At 44.6% G+C, this 11,328-nt stretch overlaps 1 protein-coding gene across 1 annotated transcript; it reads left to right on the plus strand.

Annotated features, from left to right (window-relative positions):
- Nucleotides 1–4,066: 4,066 nt before the first annotated feature.
- On the plus strand, nucleotides 4,067–5,008 carry LOC112659572 (olfactory receptor 1D2-like). The gene has a single exon (XM_025446558.2). The coding sequence runs from the start codon at nucleotides 4,067–4,069 to the stop codon at nucleotides 5,006–5,008; it is 942 nt and encodes a 313-aa protein (XP_025302343.1).
- Nucleotides 5,009–11,328: the final 6,320 nt, after the last annotated feature.

Below are 11,328 nucleotides of genomic sequence, written 5' to 3' on the forward strand. Positions count from 1 at the left end.
ATAACCAGGGAAGCAATGTTGACAATTAGACCAAAAACATTGTTTTACAACTGGTATGGGTGAGGCTGGAGAGAAGTGTGACACAAGAGTTCTAGGCTCTGCTCCAGAATGGACCCCGGTACCTCCCTCAGCACAGTCACAGATATGATCACAATGACTACTAAGATTATACCTGGCAACGAACCATTCCACCACCCAGAAGGTGACTTCTGACCCCAATGACAACATGGAGATTAGGAACCCTAATCCCCAAACATTCAGATGCAGAACGACATAGACCACTGCCCAAACTCTGTTTTCTGGCATTTTCTACCCCAGCACATCACGGATGGTTCTCCAAGATTTCATGCCATCCTAACCAACCCCCCAAAATATATACTCAGAATAATCAGAGGATAAAATGGGTCTGCTCCACATTAGGACCTAGATCTGTCAATTCTCTCTCAGTCCTTTGATGAAGGCAAAATAGAGCAGAGTAATGTGGATCTATGGAGGCCCAGAATTCAGCTGGGGCTTGAGCTAACCTGGAAGATTCCCAACAGGGAAAGCTCTTCTGTCACTGACCCACAATACAAATGCAATCTCCTTTCTTTATTCTTTAGCCCCCAGGGTAGGTGATTTGTTTGTGATCTGCAGAACATAGACAAATTCCTGGTGGACTGCCTATAATCAGGAGCTTTGGGAGTTCACTCTGGTGGGGACCATAAAGTCCTACACATCTATAGACAGGACAATTTCAGCCCAGAGGATAAGAGAACAGAAGGTGCTGCCCAGGACCCCAGGTATTGTCCCCATGCCCCAGAGCACTGAGATTTGAGTAGGTTGCTACCTGTAAGTCCACAATTATACTTCCCAATCTTATTCATCTTTAGCTCCATTATCCATGGGGTGATCACATTTGCTGTCTGACCCACCTACCTCATAGGACTGCAGAAAGGTAAGTCAGGTCATATATAGGGAAAGTCTTTATACTTTATACAAAGCCAATATAACTCTTCTTTTAAAAAAGATTTTATTTATTTATTTGAGAGAGAAAGAGAGAGAGCAGGGGAAGAAGGAGAGAGGGAGAAAAACAAGCAGACTCCACACTGAGCACAGAGCCCAACGTCGGATTCTGTCCCACACCTCCGCGATCATGACCTGAGCCAAAATCAAGAGGCAGATGCTCAGCCAGCTAGGCCACCCAGGTGCCCCCTGAATCAACATAACTGTTTTAGATATTAGTAAACCATGGCCTGAGAATGCTATCAATTAACCCCATTAGAAACTACAAAGTGCAAAATTTAGTCACACCAGTAACTCCTACAGTGGCTGTCTGTCCAACCTTGCTCGGGCAACTGCGGGTCCCACATTCCCAGACCAGGACCTCACCTTCTGCACGACGACATGATCGTCTGCTTCAAACAGCATCCCACAATGCCACAAATAAGACCTTGGGATCACTCTAAACTCTTAATTTATAGAAAATTTTAACCTAAGGGTTCAAAAGCAGGCTGCAGGCTGCTTTGGGAAAGAGCAGGCGCCACTGAAGGAGAACACATGGTGGGAGTGCTATCCCTTCCAGAGATGCTCCAGGCAAGTTTCTCCTATACGTGGGAGGCTGTGCTAGTTCATTACACCTGCCCCAGATCTGCTGCCCATGCTCTGCTCCAGGTGGAGCAGTCATGGAATCTGCAGCCAATCCTTGAGGAGAGAGGTGAAGGCCAGAGCTAAAATCCAGGGAAGGAATTAAGATCAGCACAGGCAATCAAGTAAGACCAGGGGAAGCTGGAATGGGGGAGAAGCTCAGACGTGAGGTTAGCAGATTCACACATGGTGCCACATCACCTCTTATCTAACAGCTCCTCTAAGTGCAGGAAGGGTCTGGCTTTTGGGTTTTCTTCTGTCAGCATTGTGCATGATGCCTGATGTGGTTCTGAGGAAGGGGTATAACAGCTCGATCGGGAGCTGCCACCCACTGACTAATGTGTGACATGGAATGACAGTGCCAGGCTCTTTCAGTCACCATCTCTCTCATCCTCACAGGCCATCTCCATTGTACAGAGGAGGAATCTGAGAATAAAGAATTAAATCCACTTCTAGATGAGAGGTGAGCCAGAGTCTGGCCCACCTCTCATCTAGAAGTGGATTTAATTCTACAGAATTTTCTGAATGCACATGGGCCATGCATGTTGCAAAGTCCTACACAAACAGAATGGATTTCTGATGTTTCCATTTAAGGCTCCTGAACCAAACACTAAGCAATGTGGAATTTTAAAGAAAATATTGAAAAGGCTGCCTTTATTGTCTTACATTTCTCAGAGTTCTTCCCCATAGATCATGTACCATTTCCCCTTCCATCACGCCATGAGTTTCCAACACATCTCAACTCTACTCCCTCTTGGCTTTAAACATATCAGTTTATGAGTTTAGTAAGTGCTTTCTGGATGGCAGTAGTGCTCTCAGAACATAGGGTCTGGTAGCCCTACAAGGACGATATAAGTGCCTCACACACACCTGATGATGGCATGAGCAAATGGATGGAAGTTTCCTCATTTCTGCCATTTTGCTTTACTTCAAGTTGTATGAAAGTAGCTGCAGATGTCCCTTAAGAATTCAAAGAGAGAGAGAGAAGAGAGGGAGAAACAGACTCCCCACTGAGCAGGAGCCCAATGCAGGGCTCGATCCCACGCCCCTGAGATCACGACCTGAGCTGAAGGCATTTAACTGAGCCACCCAAGAGCCCCATAATCCTTGATTTTTAAAAAGTCAGCAAATAGGAAATATCTTGTCAGACATTAAGGCTCTAAATTAAATACACACACCTGGAGGCTGCATTTGGCTTGCAGAGCTGGTTTGCTCCTCTGGTCAATCACACAGACCAGATACGCAATAATACCTCCTCATTCATACAGTTGAGGAAATTCCTGTTGACATGAAGCCTTGGGCTTGCCTATGATTTGACACTGGCTGCTTTTCACTCTGCTCACTTTCACTCCAATTTCTGCTGTAAGCCACAATTTTATTTGCTAAGTGCATTCAATAATCACAACAAAACATTTCTCATTCAGTATGGTGTCCATGTATTTTTTACTGGTCAATTTTGGTATGCAGTACCTTCGTGAAAGTTCATTCTTCTACCTGACCACTTTGTTGAGCACTGACCATGTGCTATGTATTGTTTCAGACATGGGCACAGCCTTTTTCTTAGGAGGGCACAGCCTCATGGGGAAAACACACTATACACTAGTCAACAAATGACATAGCTTCCCAGAGATAGAAAGATGAAAAATCAGCCATGTAGAGGTCCAGGTGGAGAGAATGAAAGGCCAAGAACAGCCAGTGCATAGGCCCTGCCCTGGTTGCCCTGAGGCAGGAAGCACATGCAGTCAGATAAGTAAGCAAGACCCAGGGAAGAAGGTCCTCTCTTAAGAGGATATGCTGCTGAATTGAGGTCAAAGATTCAGTGACACTGCCCTCAGCACACAGCGTCAGAGGAGCCATGAGGTGGGTCCTCTGTAGTGGGATGGTAAAGAGAAGCACAGGCTCTGGTTTTGGATCATGGCTTCAAAATCTCCTTTGCCTCTTACTGCCCATGTGGTCTTGAGCAAACTACATACTCTGAGTCTCAGCCATTTCATCTGGAAAGTAGGAATCATTAAAGTCTCTTTTTTAAAAAGATTTTATTCATGTATTTATTCATGAGAGACACAGAGAGAGAGAGGCAGAGACACAGACAGAGGGAGAAGCAGGCTCCATGCAGGGAGCCCGATGTGGGACTTGATCCCGGGACTTCGGGATCATGCCCTGGGCCGAAGGCAGGTGCTCAACTGCTGAGCCACCCAGGCGTCCCTAAAGTGTCTCTTTTGTGAGGATTTAGAGAGATCATGCACATAAAGTCCTTAGCATGGTGACATGCAATAAACACTTGACAAAAAGCAGCAATTTCTATGGGTAGAAAACTGTTCATTTTTCTGGTTACCAACGACCTTAGATTTGATTTTTAACATACAGCAAGACCACGCTCTGCTGGGATTGTGTCCTCCTCCTTCTGTTGAAGCCTGTCCCTTCCCCAAGCCACAGTGGGATGTCCAGGGGGAAGGAGAATGTGACAGGAGTCACCGAGTTCCTCCTACTTGGCATCACCAGTGACCCCGAGCAGCGGCAAGTCCTCTTCTGGCTCTTCCTGTGTATGTACCTGGTCACTGTGGCTGGGAACACACTCATCATCCTGGTCATCGGCTCCCATCCCCGCCTGCACACCCCCATGTACTTCTTCCTTATCAATCTCTCCTTTGTTGACATCTGCTTCACTACCAACCTGATCCCCAAGCTGCTGGTCAACCACGTAGCAGGAACATGGACTATCTCTTACCCCCACTGCCTGACCCAGATGTACTTCCTCATCTCCTTTGCCAACCTGGACACCTTTCTGCTAGCGGCCATGGCACTGGACCGTTATGTGGCCATCTGCAAACCCCTGCTATACCACACCATCATCACTCCTCAGCTCTGTAGGGGACTAACCACACTCATGTGGACATGCTCTGGCCTCATCTCCCTGGTTCACACACTCCTCATGAACGGACTGACATTCTGCTCCTCAGCCCGGGAGATCTTGCACTTCTACTGTGATGCCTACCTGCTGATGAAGATTGCCTGCTCAGACACGCGTGTCAATCAACACATGTTCCTGGGTGCCGTGGTCCTATTTGTGGCCCCCTGTGCGCTCATTGTAGTTTCCTACATCCGCATAGCTACAGCCGTCCTCCGGATCCCTTCTGCCCTGGGAAGGCGCAAGGCATTTTCCACATGCAGCTCCCATCTATCTGTGGTCACCTTGTTCTATGGAACTGTCCTGGGGGTATACATACGACCACCTAAGTCCTTCTCAGTCCAGGACACAGTGGCAACTGTCATGTATACAGTGGTGACGCCCATGCTAAATCCCTTCATCTACAGCCTGAGGAACCAGGACATGAAGGAGGCTGTAGGAAGACTCTTCAGCAAGGGCTCCAAATCCTCTTAGCAGTGGTGAGCACCTGGTTGATATCTAGAGAGGTCCAGGATGTCTGGAAATGGAAAATGACTCTGCCATTGTCTCAACAGCACCTACTTCCACACACTGACAGATGATTTTCTAAGAAAAAGCCTGAAATTAGAGAAATTTTTAATGTATTCTTTCGGAGAAACTGAGGCTCCTTCCAGCTCTCTCCTCCACCATCTCTAGGGTGGGGCCATCATCCCCATGCTTCTAAGGTGGCTACTGGGGCTCCATCTATCTCTTCCTGTCCCAGGTAGGCAGGATGAAGACCGCAAAGTGAAAAGACTTGCCACTTGCAAAGGCTCTCTCAAAGCCCCACACACCCACACAGATGCTTCTGCTCATCTCTCTCCCTAACTACAAGGCAGGCTGGGTTTTGTTTGTTTTTTTGCTTTGTTTTGTTTTGTTTTGTTTTTTGTTTTTTTGTTTTTTTTGCTACTGCTATTTTTTTGGTTAGGCTTAAATACGCCACCACTTCCAGTAAAATAGCCTTTCTCTTAGAAAGGAACAGGATGAATTATGGGCAGACAATGGGTAGGTGTACAATGATACTCAAGACTTAATTTTTCCACATTTTTAAGATATGAAGCCACATAGTTATTTTAGGAAAATAAACCTATGTTTTATACACTGATCCCCTCTGGACTAGAGGCTGTGTGTCAGGAAAAACACCTGATATGCTCTCACACTACTGAGGCTATGACAGTAGCAGGAGGATCCCACGACTCTCCTACATATCAGAGTGAGGTTCCACTGTGGGGAGCACACTATGAGCAAAAGTGAAAGGAAAGTTCGTGGTATTCAGTTATTGTGAGACTTCACTTTTTCCCAGGGAAACGGGTTATATTTCATCTTGAATGTTTCTTGCATTGTGGAAAATTAATATTGGAAGTGTAAAAATCTATAAAAGGAAACCTTATTTAAAATGGAGTGGGGAAAAATAAATAAATAAATAAATAAAATGGAGTGGGGAGGTGCATCTGGGTGGCTCAGTTGGTGAAGTGGCTGACTGTTGATCTCAGCTCAGGTCTTGATCTCAGGTTTCTGAGTTGAAGCCCCAGGTTGGGCTGCGCTGGACATGGGGCTTGTTTAAAAAAAAAAAAATGGAGTCAGGAGGCCAGCAGGAGGGCTCTCACACCCTACACGGTCAATTGCAGCCCTTGCCACTTTAGCTGCTACTTTACTACCACTGGGAGGAAGAAAGGTTTTCCTCCTCCCCCAGCAACAGCCCAGTCAATGTCACAGCTCAATGTGACACAGACTGTCACAGCTCAACCAATGAGAAGCCACTATACTTCCAGTTTAACCCAATGGACTTTTTTTTACAACAGCCCCCCACCCCTTTCCTCTGTAAAAGAGAGGTTCTGCCTTGGATTTGCCTATCCTTTTGCAGTATTTTGCTTGTCCTAGATTGCAATTCTCTACTCTGTTAAACCCATTTTTGCTGGGAAAATAACCAGCAGTTTTATTTTTAAAGTAAACAAGGAAAAGTTCATATTGTTCAAACTTTGCACTGTATTATAATATATGTGCATGTTGAAATAAAGCACAAAATATTTTAAATAAATAAGACATTAAAGCTTTAGAATTCAGCATCAACAGATAGGGTTTCTTTTTTTTTTTTTAATTTATTTATGATAGTCACACACACAGAGAGAGAGAGAGAGAGAGGCAGAGACATAGGCAGAGGGAGAAGCAGGCTCCATGCACTGGGAGCCCGACGTGGGATTCGATCCTGGGTCTCCAGGATCGCGCCCTGGGCCAAAGGCAGGCGCCAAGCCGCTGTGCCACCCAGGGATCCCGATAGGGTTTCTTTTTAAGACTGATTGATTTGAGAGGTTGACAGAGAATGCAAATAGGCTGAGGGAGAGGGCAGACTAGGCACTGAGCAGGAAGCCCTATTCGGCCCCACCCCACAAACCTGGAGATCATGACCTGAGCCAAAATAAAGTTCCCACACTTAACTTACTGAGCCACCCAGGGTCCCCACAACAGATAGGGCTTTTTTTGTTTTGGGGGTTTAAGATTTTTTAACTTATTTATTCATGAGAGACACATAGAGACAGAGGCAGAGACATAGGCAGAGGGAGAAGCAGGCTCCCCGCACGAAGCTCAGTACAGGATTCAATTCCAGGACCGCAGCATCAGGACCTGAGCCTAAGGCAGATGCTCAACCACTGAGCCACTGAGGTGTCCCAACAGATAGGTTTTAAAAGGACTTTGTAGAGAGCCATGTTTTTAGGCTCAACATACAAATTATGGAGTGACCTGACTGCATGAGACCTCTTTATAGACAAAATAATAGAATAGAATAAAAGCCTACCACAGAAGTGAAAAGATGAATGACAAAATAGAACATGTGAAAGTTACATAACAGGTTATCCTACACCTACACACACACACACACACAAAAAATGGCAGAGGACAGCAATAGTAATATGAAAATCATGGTCATCATCACTACAAATCAAATAAATAGAAAAATAAAATAATGCTAATGTACCTGTTTTTTCTGACATGATGATTTTTAAAAGGAAAATATGTAATATCTTTGAAGGATCAATCATGCACTCCGATGCTGCTTATGGTAGTGTAAACTGGGACAGACTTTCTCAAGCGAAACCTGGCTCATTTTATCAAAAGTCTTAAAAATATGTATACCTCTGGCTCAGCAATTAGTATTTTTGTAATTTATCATTAAAGAAATAATCCATCAAGGTGCTTATGAGTGTTCATCAACCTATGGTTTATAATAGAAAAATTAGAAATTGTCTAAATGCTCATCAATGTGGGAATTATTAAATACTATTAAATATATGCCCTTAAAAATCATGACTGATCTATACTGATATCACAAGATAGCAAGGATACAGTTTTAGAATAACAAGTTACAGGACAACATGAGCCACTATGCTCACTGTGCTCATATTATGATACACAGAAAAAAATGTCTGGACAGATGTATGCAAAATTGCAGGGTCCTGACATCAAGCGCCACATCACACTCCCTGCGCAGCAGGGAGTCTGCTTCTCCTTCTGCCCCTTTCCCTGATCATGCTTTCTCTCTGCTCTCTCTCAAACAAATAAATAAAATCTTAAAAAAAAAAAAAAAGAATAGAAAATGAAGAAGAACCAAACAGCATACCATAGACTAGGTACCTTAAATGGTAAACATACCTTTTCTTTTAATTTTTAAAAAAGATCTTATTTATTTATTTATTTATTTATTTATTTATTTATTTATTTATTTGAGAGGGAGTGAGAGCGAGAAAGTACACTAGCAGAGGGGAGGAAAAGAGAGCGAGACAGAACCAGACTTCCCATTGAGCAGGGAGCCCCATGCGCGGCTCGATCCCAAGACCCTGGGATCATGAGCTGAGCCAAAGGCAGATGCTTAACCAACTGAGTCACCAAGGTGCCCCCAAACATTTACTTCTCAGTCTGAAGGCTGGAAAGTCCAAGGCCAAGACATCAACAGATCTGGTTGGTGTCTGGTGAGAGGCTGCTTCTGGTCCACAGACTGCAGTCTTCTTGCTGTGTCCCCGCATGATAGAAGGGGCAAGAGAGCACTCTGGGGTCTGTTTTATGAGGGCACTGATCCCATTCATGAGCACTTTCACATAATATCCTCTTAAAGGCACCACATCCAAATACCATCCCACTGTGGAGTAGGTTTTGATGTATGTATCCGAGGGGAACACAAACATGCAGTAAATGGCATCTAGCCCCCCCATCCCCCTGAATTCAGGTCCTCACAAGCAGAATAAATCCATTCTCTCCCCAGCCCAAAGTCTTAATTAATTCCAGCTGTGAACCTGCCAAACCAAACAAGTTCAGTGCTTCCAAAAGATGGTGGTGGGACAGGCTTAGGATACACATTTACATCACAAAAAGGAGAACCGGGAAGGAGTGACTGGTCCCAGGTAGGGCCCAAACCTAACTGATTGGACTGAGTTAAACCTTAAGGTGGAGAATGACCTCCTTCAGCCCCACATACCACTTCCAGGCCCAGTAGGGCCACGCTCCCACCTCCCCAGCACTCTCAGGTTACAGCATCCTGTGCCTGCAGTTATGCCAAGTGGTCACTGTGCCGCCAGCACTCTTTTTAACTGGGGTTGACACCTTCCCTGCAGCTCTCCTGGGCTGGAATCTCAGCTGGTGGCTCTGCTGGTCTGGGGTCAAAGTGACCACACCCCCACAGCTCTGCCAGACATTGCTCTAGTGGGGCACCCACTCTTATCTCTTACAACGGCCCCTCCATTACCACAGCCCTGTGAGGTGGCCCAGCCCATGCTGTGGCTCTCTACCTGGGGCCCTGCCATGTGGCCCCATGATCAAAATCTAGGTGGAGGCAGCCATGCTCCCACAGTTTCATGGGGGCACAGCCTGCCTGCACCTCTCTGTGGGCACTCACCCCTGAGGCCCTGGGAAAAGCATCTGGACCCCCCTGGACTGCATAGGTGGTCCCACTTGTGTAATCACTGTGCCATCCAGGCGCTTGTACTCGGGGCCTGTGATGAGAGTGGCAGCCTTGATTTCTGAATTGCTTTCAGGGCCATCTTCCATAATCTCGGCCTCTGTTGAGATGACTGATCTCCACAGTAATCTGACCAAAGCTTGGCCACATCCTTAGGGTGTTGTCACCCAAACAGGCTTTCTCATTTGTTTCAATATGGATAGGCCGAGAGTGTTCCAAACCTTTAAATTCCCTTCCTTTTTGCTTAACCGTTACATCCTTACAGGATCCAACTATCTGGCATACAAAGCAAAACACACTAATACCTTCCCCAGAAAATGAGGTAAACTCTTCCAGTGGGGTTCACTCTTCTTTTGATATCACACAGCTTAAATACTATGATGTAAAATTGATACTTAAATACTGACACAAAGTCAGTACATCTATGTTACATGATAAAAGGGTAAGGGAATAGAACACAGATATTTCCTTAATATATATGTATATATACAAACATACTCATAACAAAATAAGAAGGAAATATTCATGATGAGTATAGAGGCTCTGCTCACTGCAAAGATTTACTTTCGCCACCATCCTTCAGGGATGTCCCAGAGAGAGAGGCTGTGGTCTGTAGCTGTTCACTCTCAGGTGATAGGTGCCTATCATGCAGAATCATATATAAAGGGAACCATAATGTGAAAATTTACTATACGATGAAGATGACAAATCTAATTAGCAGAAGGAAGAAGAGATTATTTAACAAAGATTCTTATCAAAATTGGTTATCAAAATTTAAGTAAAAAGCATTTACCTTTATTTCATAACAAAATCCTGGATGGACTGAAAACTGAAGAATAGGAAATAAAACCAAAGAACAAGGGGATCCCTGGGTGGCTCAGCGGTTTAGCGCCTGCCTTCAGCCCAGGGCGTGATCCTGAAATCCCAAGATCGAATCCCACATCGGGCTCCCAGCATGGAGCCTGCTTCTCCCTCTGCCTGTGTCTCTGCCTCTCTCTCTCTCTCTCTCTCTCTCTCTCTGTCCCTCATGAAAAATAAAATCTTAAAAAAAAAAAAAAAACCAAAAGAACAAAAGAAGACCTAGAATACGATATAAGTAAAGATCTTCAGGGAAGACCATTTTAAGCATGTCACCAAATCTGAAAGCATGAAAGAAAGGAATCAATCTAATGATATAAACATTTAAAAATGAAATGTTTACAAAATGTTACAAACTGAAACTCTGTGCACATTAAAAGATAATCCTGGGGTACTGGGGTGGTGGTTGAACACCCAACTCTTGATTTCAGCTCAGATCATGACCTCAGGGTCATGAGAAGGAGCCCCAAGTCTGCTTGTTCCTCTCCCTCTATTCCTCCCCCCATTCTCTCACTCTCTTTAAAATAAATATATTTTTAAAAAGCTCTAAAAATAAGAACTCCCTTGCCCCCTTAGCCCAGCCCCTAGTAACCACAATTCTACTTCGTCTCTATGCATTTGACTACTCTAGGAACCTCGTATAAGGGGAATTATATAATATTTGTCCTTTTGTGTCTGGCTTATTTCACATAGCATGAGTCTTCAGGTTCATCCACACTATGGCATGTATCAAAACTCCATTCTTTTCAAGGCAGAATCATATACCACTGTATATATATCCCACATTTTGTTTCTCCATTCATCTGTTGATGGACGTCTGAATTGTCTCTACTTTTGGGCTATTGTGAATCATGCTGCTATGAACTCTGATATCTTTTCTAGTTCCTACTTTCAGCTTTTGGGGGTACATACCAAGAAGTGAAATTGCTGGACCATCTGATAATTCTGCTTAATTTTTTGAGGAATCCCC

The sequence above is a fragment of the Canis lupus genome, chromosome 11 (assembly GCF_003254725.2).
Source record: "Canis lupus dingo isolate Sandy chromosome 11, ASM325472v2, whole genome shotgun sequence".
Classification (NCBI taxonomy): Eukaryota; Metazoa; Chordata; class Mammalia; order Carnivora; family Canidae; genus Canis; species Canis lupus.